At 49.1% G+C, this 14880-nt stretch overlaps 5 protein-coding genes across 5 annotated transcripts; 2 read left to right on the top strand and 3 right to left on the bottom strand.

The window, feature by feature from the left end:
* Positions 1–357: 357 nt before the first annotated feature.
* Positions 358–4354, top strand: CNK01040 (conserved hypothetical protein). Its single transcript, XM_567792.2, has 6 exons — positions 358–856; positions 907–1041; positions 1093–2297; positions 2351–2540; positions 2598–2733; positions 2781–4354. The coding sequence occupies exons 1-6, from the start codon at positions 571–573 to the stop codon at positions 4216–4218; spliced, it is 3390 nt and encodes a 1129-aa protein (XP_567792.1). The 5' UTR covers positions 358–570; the 3' UTR covers positions 4219–4354.
* CNK01030 (Glutamyl-tRNA synthetase, putative) lies at positions 4321–6687 on the bottom strand. Its single transcript, XM_567791.2, has 10 exons — positions 6387–6687; positions 6219–6329; positions 5944–6162; positions 5715–5891; positions 5513–5662; positions 5070–5458; positions 4966–5017; positions 4790–4907; positions 4555–4724; positions 4321–4499 (listed from the first exon to the last, which is right to left on the bottom strand). Exons 1-10 carry the CDS (start codon positions 6636–6638, stop codon positions 4371–4373), a joined length of 1767 nt encoding a protein of 588 aa, XP_567791.1. The 5' UTR covers positions 6639–6687; the 3' UTR covers positions 4321–4370.
* A 1765-nt stretch (positions 6688–8452) lies between these two features.
* On the bottom strand, positions 8453–11038 carry CNK01020 (hypothetical protein). Its single transcript, XM_024658041.1, has 5 exons — positions 9524–11038; positions 9219–9465; positions 9112–9162; positions 8780–9057; positions 8453–8715 (listed from the first exon to the last, which is right to left on the bottom strand). The coding sequence occupies exons 1-5, from the start codon at positions 11003–11005 to the stop codon at positions 8647–8649; spliced, it is 2127 nt and encodes a 708-aa protein (XP_024513768.1). The 5' UTR covers positions 11006–11038; the 3' UTR covers positions 8453–8646.
* Positions 11039–11229: 191 nt separating this feature from the next.
* Positions 11230–12163, top strand: CNK01010 (hypothetical protein; the record flags this gene model as incomplete). Its single annotated transcript, XM_024658040.1, has 4 exons — positions 11230–11286; positions 11336–11434; positions 11530–11681; positions 11780–12163. Exons 1-4 carry the CDS (start codon positions 11265–11267, stop codon positions 12161–12163), a joined length of 657 nt encoding a protein of 218 aa, XP_024513767.1. The 5' UTR covers positions 11230–11264.
* Positions 12164–12270: 107 nt separating this feature from the next.
* On the bottom strand, positions 12271–14877 carry CNK01000 (conserved hypothetical protein). Its single transcript, XM_567788.1, has 8 exons — positions 13853–14877; positions 13742–13805; positions 13468–13688; positions 13114–13407; positions 12946–13065; positions 12836–12865; positions 12675–12767; positions 12271–12599 (listed from the first exon to the last, which is right to left on the bottom strand). Exons 1-8 carry the CDS (start codon positions 14866–14868, stop codon positions 12503–12505), a joined length of 1935 nt encoding a protein of 644 aa, XP_567788.1. The 5' UTR covers positions 14869–14877; the 3' UTR covers positions 12271–12502.
* Positions 14878–14880: the final 3 nt, after the last annotated feature.

The following is a 14880-nucleotide window of genomic DNA, read 5'->3' as shown; positions in this document are numbered from 1 at the left end:
GTGCAACACGAACGAACGCGATGGTCATGATAGGTGCGTCATTCGTTGATTGAGATGACGAAAATATGATTTCGAGGTGGTTATGTGTTTCATGGCGGCAAAGGAAAGGACATGTACCACTGTCAGCACGTCTCCGTGGAGATATACCTGCGTAAACATACAGCGGCGCAGAGATGCGATAATGGCAGTGTCAAGTGTGCGATTCCTTATACTCTGAACAGGCGTGGGCGACGCTGGTGTCCGGTGGAAGAAAGAAACAATAAGGTTGCGTCGCTTCCCGCACAATCAGACTGCCGTGAGGGAAGGAAATCTGCGGAGGAATCTTCATGCTGTTTTTTCTTTTTCACCAACTACATCCCTATATTATCGCTCATTCCTAGAGCACGGCAATACGTTCCCCAGGACGGTCTCCTACTAACACCTCGTCTATTCCGCCACGGCATTATAATTACACGCTGGGTTACTGCCGCACCAAACAACTAACTTGCGCGAAGAACGAACGCGACCTCGCTTCATTTTCCACTTCAAATTTACTTACACTCATCCTATAAATATCCATCAACCCAATCTATGTCAATGGCCGCTCCTCGTCCATTTGCAGGCCCATCTTATCCCATTTCTCCCACCCCGACCACACCCTCTTCAGTCGGCTACTCGCAGTATGGTTCTCAGTCCTTCGCAGGCACTCCCAGCAGACAGCTTTCAATGACATCCTCTGTCTACGGTCCATCCGCCAGTGTACCGTCAAATCGAGGGCCTGGAATGAAGCCGAACGAGAAGAAGGGAGAAAGTCGAGAAGTCGCTAGAGTACATTGGATGGCTTTGAAGGAGTTTTTGGCAGCATGGATCGAGCGAGGTGCGTCTTCGACAAAAGCTGACCCGGGAACGTGCTCATTTTTCGTGCAGAATCCCCTTCTTCCAGAGCATCTGCTAGAGAAAAGCTCACTCGGTTGACAAAACTCCAGTTTCAAGAGCTATCTACCGATGTGTACGACGAGCTCATGCGACGATTAGCCGCAGAGAAGGGAGAAGGTGAAATAGGTGCGTCGACGAGAGCTGCGCAGCATTCATTTGCTTATAATGTACATTCAGCCCCTTTTTTGCCTGTACGCGAAGATTTCCATCCCAAAAGAAACCAGGCCAGGCAAAAACTCGCGACGCTCCCTAATAATAGGTTCAAAGACCTCGCCAGTGATGTCTTTTACGAGCTGCGGCGGCGTTTCCCCGATTTTGACCGTGAGGATGCCCAGGAAGCCGAGACTCGCAAGTACGATGAACCTCCCCCCGCTCCTGGCCCTCGCCCCTCCATATCTCAAAGTATATCTCAACAATCCTTTTCCTTCTCCACCCACGACCGCGCCTCTCCCACTCCGCTTCAAGCATATATGTCTCGCGATGCATCCAGCAGTTCTCTCCATCAACGCCAAGGTTCTCGCCAAATGTCTCGCGACGAGTCCAGCAATTCCCTTCATCAACGCCAAAGTTCTCGCCAAATGTCCAGCAGCACACATCGTTCACGCCCGTCGAATGATCCTATACGGCAAGCTCAACGTGGTCCCGAAGAGGAATTCTTGGACGACGGTCTCGAAAGACGGCCACAAGCCAATCATATGGCCGCGACAAACGATGTGATTGTGCCAAGTAAGAGTCGGCTGAGGGAGGAAGAGATCGAAGTACCGTACGCACGGGACAGTACGGTAGATGTGTTGCGACAAAACACGGCGTCTCGCGGTGGTGAACAAAGTCTGGTTAACGGTCGGGATAGTCGGGCGTCGTATAATATGAACTTTTCCCTAGGGGGGGATCGTTCAAGAAGTACGCCACAAACGGAAAAGTCCCAGCTAGACATGAGATCGCCAGAAAGGAGAGAGTACAGGAATTTGGATGATAAGGCTTCGCTGGACGAAGAGCGGGAGAAGAGACTGAGATCAGAATACGAATTTAGAATATCGGGACTGGACAGGAAGTTGTTGAATGCGGAGAAGGAGCGCGACGAAGCAAGAAGAGCTGAGGCACAGGAAAAGGATTTGAGGATGGAATGGGAAGAGGAAGTGAGGACGCTCAAGGAGCAGGCTGTGACCCATGCTTCATCACTTCGAGCTCTTCAACACGAGCTAGACCTTGCGAGGGATCAGATGGAAAGTGCCCGGCAACGCGCGGATGAGGCTCATGCGGATGCTGATCAAGAGGTAAGCCAGTGGAGAGAACGCTGTGAGCAGCTGGAGAATGAGTGTAGGCGGTTAGAGGATGAAAAGGCCGCTTTGGAGGAGGAATTGCAGAAAGGCGGTCCAGGCGGGGTAAGTATAAAGTGCTTGTGTCTTTGTCATCAAGCTGACATATATATGTGCAGCAGGCAATGGAGGATATGAAACAAGAGTTGCAATCGCTCGTGGACGAGCTTAATTCTCTTTCTGTACGAAACGAGGAGCTCATGACTGAGAGAGAACAAGATGCTGTTCGTATGAGCGAGATGGAAGCTAGAGTCTCAGATTATAGACGCAAATATGACGCTGTGAGGATCGAGCTGCGAAACCTCAAGGGTGAGTCTAGTTGAATGTTGGCTTTGCAGTTGTATAGAACTAATAAGCAATAAATAGCTACGTCTACAATGTTTGCAACGTTCTCGAAACCTATGACGGACGATCACCTCCCAGCTTCGCCAGATGGAAATATCATGGACGTCAATGTTTCGGCCTTCCAGAGCTCTATCGATGGACTTTTATCAGCTGCTAGGTATGTTTAAGGTAAATTGCAAGGTTAACGTGCTCATCGTATCGAAGATCGTCAACCCCGTCTGGTGTCCTTCCCGCCATGAAGGCGATCGTCGAAGCCATCACCTCCATCGGTGAAGATGTCAAGTCCTTTGAAGCTCATCCCAACCGCGACGTTGACGTATCTCGTCTTGAATCCCTCAAACACGAATCCACCAGCCGTCTCAACAATCTCATGCAATCCGCTCGAAACCACGCCATGGCCTCTGGCCTTTCTCCTGTCTCTCTTCTTGACGCTGCGGCCGGCCATCTCAGCGCCAATGTCGTCGAGATTATCAAACTGCTCAAAATAAAGAGGAGTGATAAGAATGATTTGAAGAGAAGCAGCAGTCGATTGAGTATTAGGGATATGGTCAACAGAGATAGAGACAGGGAAAGGGAGAGGGCGAATGAAGCTTGGGACAACAATTATCGACCTGAGAGCAGAACAGAAACACCCGACTCGAGGAGTCCTCCAGCTATGGCCAGTAGACCACCAACGGAAAGGACTTCCAGTGCTCAAGCTCCATCTCGTTCAGATTCTTCCAACGATTTGAGATATGATGGCGCAAGAACGGCAACCCCCACGGAAGTGGCGCATGCCAAACTCAGCGGTGTTGCCCCTCCTTCATCTTACCGCTCCCCTTCAGTCACGTCTACTTTACCTCTAGCAGTGACTCCTTCATCTGCTCCCATGCCCCAAGTATCTTCTTCAACCATTTCAGACCCATCCCTTGCTTCTGCACCTTCATCAGCTACCGCTCCAGCAGCAACTTCGCGACCTACTAATACGAGGATCAACTCCTTCCAGTCTACATCTACAGCCCGATCCGACTCTTTCGATCTCGAACGCAAATCAACACTTATTAATGAGCGTTCACTTGCGGCTCATGTTGAGCCGAGAGGGTTGAGGACAATGAACCACGTGCGGGAAGAATCTGGATCGGGGTCAAATGAAAGGGAGAGTCTTGGGTCGACAGGGTCGGCGAGTAGCAGTGGCGGACCGATGACTGCTTTGGGATCGGCTCAGCCATTCAATGCCGTCGAGCTGAAGCAGGATGAAGCGGAGGATGATGGGCGTGAATGGGAAGATCTCAGACCCTACCTTAATGGTCAATCATCGGCCTTAGTCAACTCGATCCAGAATCTCCTCGCTTCCATCCGTACGAACGGTTCACCTTCTGTGCTTAACGAACATCTCTCAGAAGTCATCGCCATTGCCTCGTCAATCGTTGCTGTTTCGACCAACGCCCTGCCGAGTTCGCTCAGAGCTCAGGGTGATGGGCTACTCAGAGAGCTGGTGAACAATACTAACAAATTGAGTGAGGCGCAAGAATTGGGCAAGCAAGGTCAGGGGTCCGGTCAGCAAGGGGGATTTGAAAAAGGTGTGAGACAGCAGATCGCTAGTGCGAGTTTTGGGGTTGCAAAGAGTTTGAAGGCGTTGATGAAGCTTGGACAGAACGAGTAAAAGGGGTTTTATCTTTTGGCTTTCCTTACGATGGTTCGTTTAATACAGTTTTTTATGGTTTATACGCAATCTTTATGAGACACATGACACACTTATGCACACGAATGGTTTCATAATAGAAGATGATTGATGTATTCAATGTGCTAGATTTTTTACTCGGCCTCCGCGGCCTTCCTACGGGCAAGATCCTGTTCCCTGACGAACTCTTCTCCTCTTCGTAATCTTGACAAGCTCTCATCGAGACCCAAAACGGTGACCAACTCGGGGATACTGGGTCCTTTCTGTTGTAATCCGCTATCAGCTTCTGCAATTGCATTTGACCGCTGATGAACGTACCTTTCTCTCTGTCAAAGCATGTCTGATAGGAATTAGGAACTGGCTCTTCTTCGTCACACCTGAAGCCTCCACCACCTCGTGAATGACATCCCACACCAGGGCTTCGTCCACAGACTCGGCTGATTCTGCACGAGTTTGGAGGGCATCGGCAAAGAGATGTGTATATTGGCCTATTTACCACAGAATTCATCAGTAATCTTTGTGGATAAATGAGAAAGAATGAAAATTGACGTACAGTAGAGACGAAAATTGAGGTCCTTGAGGATAGATTTGGATTCTTGGCATGTGTACGTTGGAGGAAGGAAGTAGAAGATCGAGTGTATGGGCATCTCACAGAGACGCGTGGTTCGTGGCTACCGTGAGGGCGACGAGTGAGCGAGTGGACTGCCATGATGCGCCAGTATCACTTACAAGCTCGGCATCGAACACTTTCCCAACAAAATCAAGGTCGTTTACTAACTCACTGCAGCACGACGTTAGCTTGTAGGTAAAATGTCAAAAATGTCAACACGCACCATCCCTGGAGGACTTTCTCTTCCCTCAATGAAACCTGGAACCTTTCCACCAACTTCTGCCTTTCTTCCTCCTCTTGTCCCGTAAAGACCTTCCCCGCTTCAACCATCACCCCATCTTCTCCCAACCGTCCAGCCTTTCTCCTCAAAGTCATTTTATTCAAGAAATCCAACTTGCCCTGATTAACAGCAGCTTTACGGTGGTTGATATGGGTAGGGTCAAACGCGGCGATGAGTTGAGGGAGGGTGAAGAGTTCGTACAAAGAGTGACCGTCGGTTCGGATGTGAGGATCGAGGGTGGTTTCAGGGGATGAAGATGTGATAGCGGCGTGATAATCCCAGCCCATTAAAGCGAGGAAATTGAGGAGTGCCTCGGGCTCGTACCCTTGTTTCTGCATTCTCACGTCAGGAAAAACCTCATGGAGAAAAAGAATCGAGGAGCTTACCTGGTAATGCTGTACAAAGGTGTTACCACGTCGCTTACTCAACTTTGTTCCATCAGGGTTACACAGTAAAGGAAGATGCGCAAATTGAGGGGGCGTCCACCCGAATGCTCTGTAAAGCTTATGATGCTTTGGTATGGAAGGGAGCCATTCCTAATTTTAATAGTCAGCAAAGCTAGGATGATTTGATAAATCTTCTACATACTTCCCCTCGAAGAACATGTGTGATCTCCATGAGATGGTCATCGACCACGCTTGCCAAATGATAAGTTGGCCAACCGTCTGATTTGAGCAGGACAAAGTCGTCCGGGCCAATCACGGCTGTGGGCTGGTGAGTACCAAATATCATGTCAGGAGGTAAGTCGAGCTCTCCGGGAGCATTCTGGTCATATGCATTAGCAGAACCGTAGGCTTTCAATCATTTTGATACTTACCTTGTACCGAACCACAAACTTCTGCCCCGCACGCTTTCGCCTAGCCACGTCCTCCTCTGTCAAATGCCGACATCGTCCATCATAACTGTGCTTGAATCCTTGTTGTGCTAATGATAACTTGATAGCCTCCAGCTCGGTGGGCGAGCAGAAGCATTCGTAAGCTTCGTCCCGAGAAAGGAGTTCTTTGGTGTAGTGTTGGTAGATGTCGATCCTCTCAGACTGGATATTAATTAGAACAAAAATCCAAATAACATTCAGCCCGAGCATGGACTCACTTGGGTATAAGGTCCGTAAGATCCTCCAACACCCACACCCTCATCATACTCAAGCCCTGCCCATTCCAAGGCGTTTCTCAAGCTATCCACGGCTCCCTCAGTATATCTCGACTATGTGCGTGGTGGTGAGCTCATATCCACAATCGTTATCTGGTCACACCTACTGACCCTATCGGTATCCTCAATCCTCAACAGCCATTTTCCTTTCCATTTCCTCGCTAGTATGTGGTTGAACAAAGCCGTTCGTAGACCACCAAGATGCAGATGGCCAGTAGGAGACGGCGCAAATCGGAGTCGGGCGCTTTTCGGTATTTCTGAAGAGACGTTGGTAGTTTGAGGGGAAGAGTGGTGAGAATGGTAGTGTCGAATGCCCAGTCTGGGGCTCAGGACTTTGAGCAATGGTCTGAGAGGTCTAGTCATAGTGTTTTGGCCGAAATGCACACCTTAACACTTTATGGTCATCAACGAACAGAGGGCAACCGGAAAAGATCGAACGAAAACATAGAATTTGCCGACGTCATCATATTCGATTGACATTGGAGACTTTGGTTTCAATGGTTGATCGTTCCTGAAGCAAGAGCTAATGGGGTAATAAATGACCACCCTCCGCCTACGTAGGCTACCTGTCCCTTGATGCTCTCTTCTTCTTTTTCTTGTTCCAGTCCAAAGATCCGTCATATTGTCCTCCTCTGTTCATTACCGGGATCGCCACCCCTTGGTAGCATACATTCCTGCCTAGTGTTGTATTTGTGACTGCTGTCTTGAGGCCGTGCGACTGACAGTAGTGACGACGGACTTTTGGACACCACGTTTAACAAATGATAGTCATGCGCTAAGGAGTTGGCATCAAACCTCTCAATATGTTGGTAAAAAGATGCGTATCAACTGATGTTGGATGTACTCTTCCATAATCCGAATTTCTCTCTACCAAGTATATATAGTGCATAGTAGTGTTGGGCAAGAAGATGCCTTCACTCACAAAGCCAAATAAATAAACCAAACCATCATATCTCCAATACCATAGCAATGCTCTCGTCCGGTTTATTTACTCTAAGCGCAGTCCTTGCCCTTTGTTCTATCACTGCTCTTCTAATGGACAGCTTGGTGTTTTTTTTAGGCTTACAGAGTAACCTGACTAGTGTAGATTCGAACAACTTTTGGAATGTTCTTCTTCTTGTTCTACCTAGTAGCCAATACGACGGAGAGTGGGCAGGACTTATGCAATAAGCTGTACTTGTACTGCCCCGATGCTTCTCAGAGCGACTCTGCTGCCTTGATGGAGGCGTATGTGGATGGTGTGACCCTGAACGTGAGTGTCAAACAGGGCAGCAGCATTGGGTGGATATTGGCTTTATGTAACGGTACCACTGTCCTCGGAGAGGCCGGAAAGTACCTGATGTTACTACGATTGTTTTAACCACGGTTTAGTCCAGTCGGGGAACTTAGAGGTTCGTAAGCTAGCGAAGTCTGTGATGGTTTCGAGACTGGTTTTCTTAGAAAGGCAGTCAAAGAAGGAAGAAAGATGTGAAGGTTGTCTTTCATTTCGTCTACGCGAAGAGCTCTTTATATATCTTTTCCTAAGTGTCATTTTGTAAGGAACGGAGAAGAGAAGAGGATTAATAGAAGAAGAGAGGAAGACGAGAGACGGAAAGAACGGAGAAACTGGGGTGGTAAAGATTAGCCGGAGAGAAGAGGAGGGAGAAGAGAGGAAGAGAAAAAGAGCGAGGAGAGCGGAGCAGAAGAGGCCCTCAGAGGATCGGAGACGGAAGGAAGAAGAGGAAAAGGGTGCTCGAGGGGGAAGCGAAATTGGTTAGCTGTACAACTAAGGAAAAGATATATAAACAGCTCTTCGGATAGACGAAATGAAAGATAACCTTCATACCATTCTTCCTTCTTTGACTGCCTTTCCAAGAAGACCACTCCCGAAACCTTGGCAGACTTCGCTAGCTTACGAACCTCTAAGTTCCCCGACTGGACTAAACCGTGGTTAAAACAAACAAAGTAACATCAGGTACTTTCCGGCCTCTCCGAGGACAGGGGTATATACCGCTACACATCTGACCAATCTTTCTCGTCCCTCGAGCACCCTTTTCCTCTCTCCTCCGTCTCCAATTTCCCGCGGGCCCCTTCTGATCCGGCTCCTTATTCCCCTTCTCTCTTCCTCTCCTCTTTCTCTTCTCTTCTCCTCTCGTCTTCTTCTTTCCTTCTGCTAAACTTTTTCTCCTCTCCACTCCTTACAGTTTAATAAAGGTGAATGAACAAGAACCAATCGGGAAAAGCTGCGAGTTGTGTGACGAAATCTTGACAACTGTGCATTACACTAAAGCCAAGCCGAAAACGTACATACAAGACAACGCCTAACAAATACAATTTATAACAATACAATCATGATTCAAAAAGGAGATATTAGAGATCAAAGACGTAGCTATCAATCCGTTGCCTTTTCCCTATCAAGGCGCTCGGCATTTTCAACAAGCTGCTCCATCCATTCAAATTCCTGATGATCTTTTATCAGCTCCTGATTCCTCCCAGAGCCATTACCGCATTGTGAAATCACTTACTTCCGTCACATAATTAGCTTTTTCTTCCATCCATTCCATAACATCATCCAACTCTTCAAGATCATCTGGCAGACCTTGCTGCCTGAGCGATTTTACCCTTCTCTCTGCTTCTCGCTCATTCCGTTGTGACTTGCGTCTAGATCCTGCATTACTCTTCGCCTGGTCGGGTTCTTCTTCGGATTGCTCTATTTCAGATCCAGAAGTGACGGGAGGTATATCGCCGGCTGCTCTAAGGAGGTTCTTGTAGTATCGTCGGATGCGATGATACAGCGTGTACTCTGGCGATGCGCTATCAGAAGACCAGGTAGGTAGGTGCGAAGGTGAGGACTTACCCCAGTGAAAAAGCTGATGATATGCTTGTGTTCGGGCTTTGCATATCTTGCCTGTTGCATGTCAGTTTCACGTCCCCGATCACTAGGGCCTTGAGTTGGAGACACACCCATGACTAGTTTGGAATGTACTATCGGAGGCGCAGACACATCTTCATCGGCGTCCGAAGGGTCCTTCCCTTCCGAAGAGACTGAAATGATATCGCTGCCTTCATCCTTTCTTTCATCATCCATATCCCGGAGGGTTTGAAAGGTCTCTTTATCGTATGGTTCGCCTCCGATGGTAACTGTAATTGTGCCGATCCTCCCGCTTATGTTGCACGCGTCACAACCCATCTCAGCACCTGTGTATTCTGTCTTGAGGTGAAAATTCAGACACGTCGCAAAAAGGGAAGCCAGATGGAGATCAACTTACTCGGAGACAAGGATATTTCTCTAGTATCTGAACCAGCTCTCTGCTCCACACCTGGCTTCGAACCCGATTATTTTGATAGTCCTTCATCCGTCTTCTCAAGTCCGCCAAGGGAGGCCCAAAATACCCCCGCGTCTTCTTATCAAGAGGTAAGACACGTTTAGCACCTTTCATAGCAAGAAGAAGAAAGTAATGGAAAACCACTCGGAATTTGTACTCGGTAGATTGAAGAGCGTTGCGTGAGAATTCGGGAGGGAGGAGATCTTCAGCCAAAGGTTGACTGCCATCATCGACAATGAAATTGCTGATGTCCTCTTCTGCAACATCGTCTTCTTGGACACTGTCGTAGTCATCGTTGTTGTCACCAGAGCTCACATAAATTGGCTCATCCTCACCATCATCCTCCCAAGCGCTCTCTTCGCCCCCAGATCCAGACGAATCATCTTTGATCCCCAGCCTCTTATTTCTCAACTTCCTGATCCTCCTCTGCTGGGCAGTTTCTAGTCTTGTATGCCGTAATCTCGATGTCGCTTTAAACCGCTCAGGATCGTCAAGCTTGATCGCTTCTACCATATCTTCATCCGACGTTTCCGCCATATGGGAGGATGAATCATCTGGATCGGGATGATTTCCTTGTTTGCTGTTGCGCTTTTTGTGACCGCTCGAGCGCCGTCGTTTAGGTGGGGAAGGCGGAGGATCGACCGGATCTTCAGGATCTTTGACCACAAAACCTGAATCAGAGTCGGTGCCTTGAGATTGAAAAGTTGTTGGGATACCGGCTCGTTTTTGTTGTAATTTGCAAAGTGTCCGTTTTGCGGGGGTTTCGATAGGTTTGCGTAGACGGGACACTAATCCGCCTTCTCTCTCGTTAGTCTCTTGATGTCTGCGAGGCTTGGAAGTAGAAGAGGGTATGCGAGGTGTCGGCATCTTCTTCTTCAGATTCTCGTTCTTTCCAGACGTTCTGGTCCGCATCCTTGTTACTGATGCACGAGGTGTACCATTCTCACTTTCGCCGCTTAATGTCGCGACCTCCTTTTGCTTCCCTTTTGAGTTCTTCCTTCTCTTCGCAGGCAAGGGGCCTTCACCTCCTGAAAATTCCGAACCAGCCAAAAGCTCATCATAGTTGGTATCCCGGAAAACATCGTCATCATCATCATCATCACCTTCTTCTGTAGGCACTGGTGGAAGCTTTGCTCTTTTCGACTGTCGTTTGGTGCCATACGTCTTGGTGGGAAATCTATTTCTTGGCGGGGGAGAAACTTGAAAGATTTTCAAAGCAGGCTCGTTTGCTTGAGAAGCTGCCAAAGGCTTTGGATGCCATGGTGAGTACTTTGACCGTTCTGCAAATGAGAAGACTGGGAGCTCGACCGAGAGCTGACTGCTCGTACGATCAAAAGAAGATGTTGGCTTGCCGATGGGCTCTACCTCTGTGTCGTCGTCGCCTGAGTCGTAGAACGGTCCCTTGAGTGAGCGTTTGGGGGCCATGGTGGGAGATTTGTCGATGCATATAAATAGGGAAGAAGGATGGGAAAGTAAGTAATTGTCGGCTGACTGGACCACCATCAACAGCTTCTGCTAAAACTCAAAGCGAGACGCATAAGTCATGACGTGTAGACTTTTTTACTCTTCTCCAGCTGCTCTTTGCTTTATACCCGCTTTCGTTTGTTGCATGGCAACGGTTTATACATTCTTGTTGTTTTTGTCTATCCCATCCATCGTCTGCCGCCGTCTAAACTATCCCAAAATGTCTCGCACGGTACCTACAAGTAAGCTGCGGCTTACTAACCATGAGAAGCTATGCTAATGAGCGTACAGTTCCGCGTGATGGCCGACTGATTTCTCTTATACTTGCGTCAAAAGGGATAGAAGACGCAGACGAGCGTGTCATCCATCAGCTCTTGGACTTTTCACGGAGTGCGTATAAATTACCTTGCCTTGGAACCTAACATTTGAAAGCTAACGTTTTTTTGGCTTACTTGTGGGCGGATATTATTTTCTGATTGTAACAGGATATACAGCTGATGTCCTTCAAAGTGCTCAGACCTTAGCAGACCACGCAGCTCGTACGGGTGCGAGTTCGAATAGGATCGAAAAGGAGGATGTGGAGCTGGCTATCAAGATGAGGAAGCTTTACGAGTTCTTTGAAGCTCCTCCGAGAGATGTACGTCTCCCCCCCTTTCCATTCTCCATCTCTGGGAGTGGCCTTCTTTTTTCTTTCCCGGGGACTTGTTCAATTGACATTCGCTAATGTCAATGTAGTACCTCGCAACCCTCGCACACGAACTCAATTCCCATCCCCTCCCAGCCCTTCCGGAGACTTTTGACCTCGTCCGTCTACCGCCCGCACACCAACGTCTTGCCGAAGTGAATTTCGATATCGTCCCGGACGCAGAACTCGTTCTTACGGAAGATGAACGGGAGGATGGGGAGGATAGTGAGGATGAAGAAGAAGATGATGATGGTGGGGAGGATGGAGATGAGGATGGGAAACCGAATGGAGAGGCGGATGGGGAGGTGGATGGCGATGGGGAGGATGAGGATATGGAGGAGGTCGGGGTGGATGGTCTGCCGTCTGCTGGAGTTGCACCGGAAGCGGCGCCGGTGAGGCAGGCGGTGGATGTGGATGAGGATTATGATATGTAGTAATAGACCACATAGTTCATTCTTTTTAGGAATTGTTGTATGATGATAGTGATACCCTCAAATTCTGCCAGTAGAAAGGCGGTCGAAAAGTCGTAAAAGAAATGATTTGTGAAGATACATGTGTATGACCATTGTGCTAGGAAACTATATATGCGACAAGCCTTTAAGAATGGCTTGATGCGAAAAGGGAGATGGAAATGGGTTAATGCTACTATTCGTTTTTGAATGAGAAAAAGGAAAAAAAAAAAGGGAAAAGAAATATGCACAGTCCGTATGTCAGGAAGAAAATCATCACAAAGCTAATAGTTACAAGACACATTTCTCTTTTTGATTGTTCGTTTATTTCGTCGATTTTAATGTATCGGCCGTGGATGAGCTCGAAAGGCGGGAATGGACGGAAAGTGCCTCTTGTTGAGCATGTGCCAACTCGGCATAGCTGCGGTTAGAGGGGGTTAGGATGGGATGTCAAAGGCTTAAAAAAAAAAAAAAAAGGTTGGGAGAAGATACTTACAGCATTTTATATCGTACAAGTTCATTTTCCATCTCTTCCTTTTCAATATTGCTCATCACTAATCGTCGGACAAGCTCGACATGTTCTTGATTTCTACAATCACAGGGTTATCAGCTGGTCAAGCTACTCAGATTTTGGGGGGGGGAGCATATGGAACTGACATGGCCGCTAAAGAAGCTTCCAGTTGTTTACTATCCACCCATTCCACAAACTCTTATCAGCCTCTTTTTCGGTCCCAATCACAGCACGTTTGAACGGAAAAATGACTCACACTTGAGAGCTCAAATTACGATTCGCATTCCGCAATTGATCAAGTTCTATCGCATGCCGATTCTGGTCTCGACACCGTTCCTCCCATTCCGAGGCATAGGCGTCGAGCATTAACGGGGTTCTAACGCCGTTGTTAGTCTCCTTCAAAGGAAAAATCAAGATGACGCACATCCGTATCTTGAACGCATCTCTGACAAACTCGTTCGCCTTCCATTCCTCCTCCTCTACATCATGCCCATCCTTCTTACCATCTCCAGCCCCAGCGTCACCATCACCGTTTTCGGTAGACGCTCGATATACTTGAAACAGATCAGCTTGAAGGAACTGTAATATTTCTTCGAAATCTAGCTGGACCAATTTTTCTTCAGATTTCTTGAGCAGTGCGAGCGAGAATCGGAAAACAGCTTCGATACCTTCCGCAAAGACGATATCCAGTACCCGATAGACTAGGGATAGAGGAAACCTAATCGTCTGACTGTTAGCGCACACGATTATCCAAACAGAGATGAGGTGAGGGACTTGCCGGTAACTGAACAGTGTCATAAACCACTGACTCGCATACATACTACTTTTCACTCCCTTTCTCACGAAATGCGTATGGAGCAGAGGTAAGATCTCTTCTACCAGCCGATCGAATTGGAATAAACGAAGTTGAAGACCTTGCATTTCGGCGGTATAGTGGGAGCGCAGGTTGTAAGAGTCCATTAGACGGACAAGGACGCAAAACGCTTCTTCATCCGGCATCTGGGGAGAAAGGGTTAATGGGACACTGTAAAAGGAGACAAGGTGGGACGTACATTGAGCAAGAGAGCGGCCACGATGAATGCCAAGCCCTGGGTATACCCCACTTCCTGATCGTATCTGTCCACAAGTCAGCCTAGAAGATGGGATACAAGGAAACGGCATACAAGCTGTAGGCCTTGACGACCATGAATAATCCTTCTTGCCCTACACCTCCTCCTTCTTTAAAGTACTTGTGATTCGGAAACGTCCTATTCAGGTCTTTCATGATCGCCTTTTCATGCGGAGAGCTCAGTTTCAGTAGTGCCTTGTACGCCTCCTCCAAATCGAGGGACTTTGATGACGACATGAGCTGCCAGACCGCACCGCGTATGACTGGGGGAACACCCTGCTGGATAGCCTTGGACAGATCTTTTGGACGCGCAAGAGCGACTTGTTCATACCCCTGGACGACCGAGCCCCAGAACGTCCAGTCGACTTCTTCCTCTTCTGGTGTTTCTGGGATCGTATCCGGGGTGCGGATGGCGGGCGCGTCTGCGCTGCTGATATAGGTCGACGTCCGCCTGCTTTGCCGTTCCCGCCGCATTTCCATCGCGGCGCTGTCCATCTCGCTTCTCACCTTTTCAAATCCTTCCCGGCCCCTTTCATACACAGACAGGTCTTTGCTGAGCCGCCTGTCCCTCGTGGGCGCCGATTCTACCCGGTGGAGGGCGGGAGCGGGCGAGGGGGAGAGCGTTGGCGGCGAGGCGGAGGCGAGGGGGGAGGGCGCGCGGGAAGGGTCCGAGGTGGAGGAGGCCGAGCGGGTGAGAAGGTGGGACATGGTGGATTTCCAGCCTGGGCTGGCGTGGAGGGTGGCGGTGTCCGGGTGATCGGCGGGGCTGATGGCGGGGCTGATGGCGGCGAAGAAGGACCTGTGCTCTTTCGCCGGGGGAGTCGCCGCGGGATCGCCTCGCGCCGCTAGTGTCTCCGCGATCTCGGGCGCTGATGGAGCGATGTCCGTGAGGGGCACATCCGAGAACCTTTCTGTGCGCCCGGCGGTTGCAGGCGGGGGGGCGGGCTCCGCCGGGGGAGACTCGGGCGTAGAGGACGTGCGAGGGATCGATCTAAACGATGGCGGGGTGCCCGTGCCCGGCGCGCCCTTCTCGAACATGGCCGCCCTGGCCTTGACTTTTGATGTGGCCATCTTAGCGTGGGG

The sequence above is a fragment of the Cryptococcus neoformans genome, assembly GCF_000091045.1.
Source record: "Cryptococcus neoformans var. neoformans JEC21 chromosome 11 sequence".
NCBI classification, from domain to species: Eukaryota; Fungi; Basidiomycota; class Tremellomycetes; order Tremellales; family Cryptococcaceae; genus Cryptococcus; species Cryptococcus deneoformans.
The sequence above is the reverse complement of the archived record's forward strand: the minus strand, read 5'-3'. Positions and strand labels throughout refer to the sequence as shown.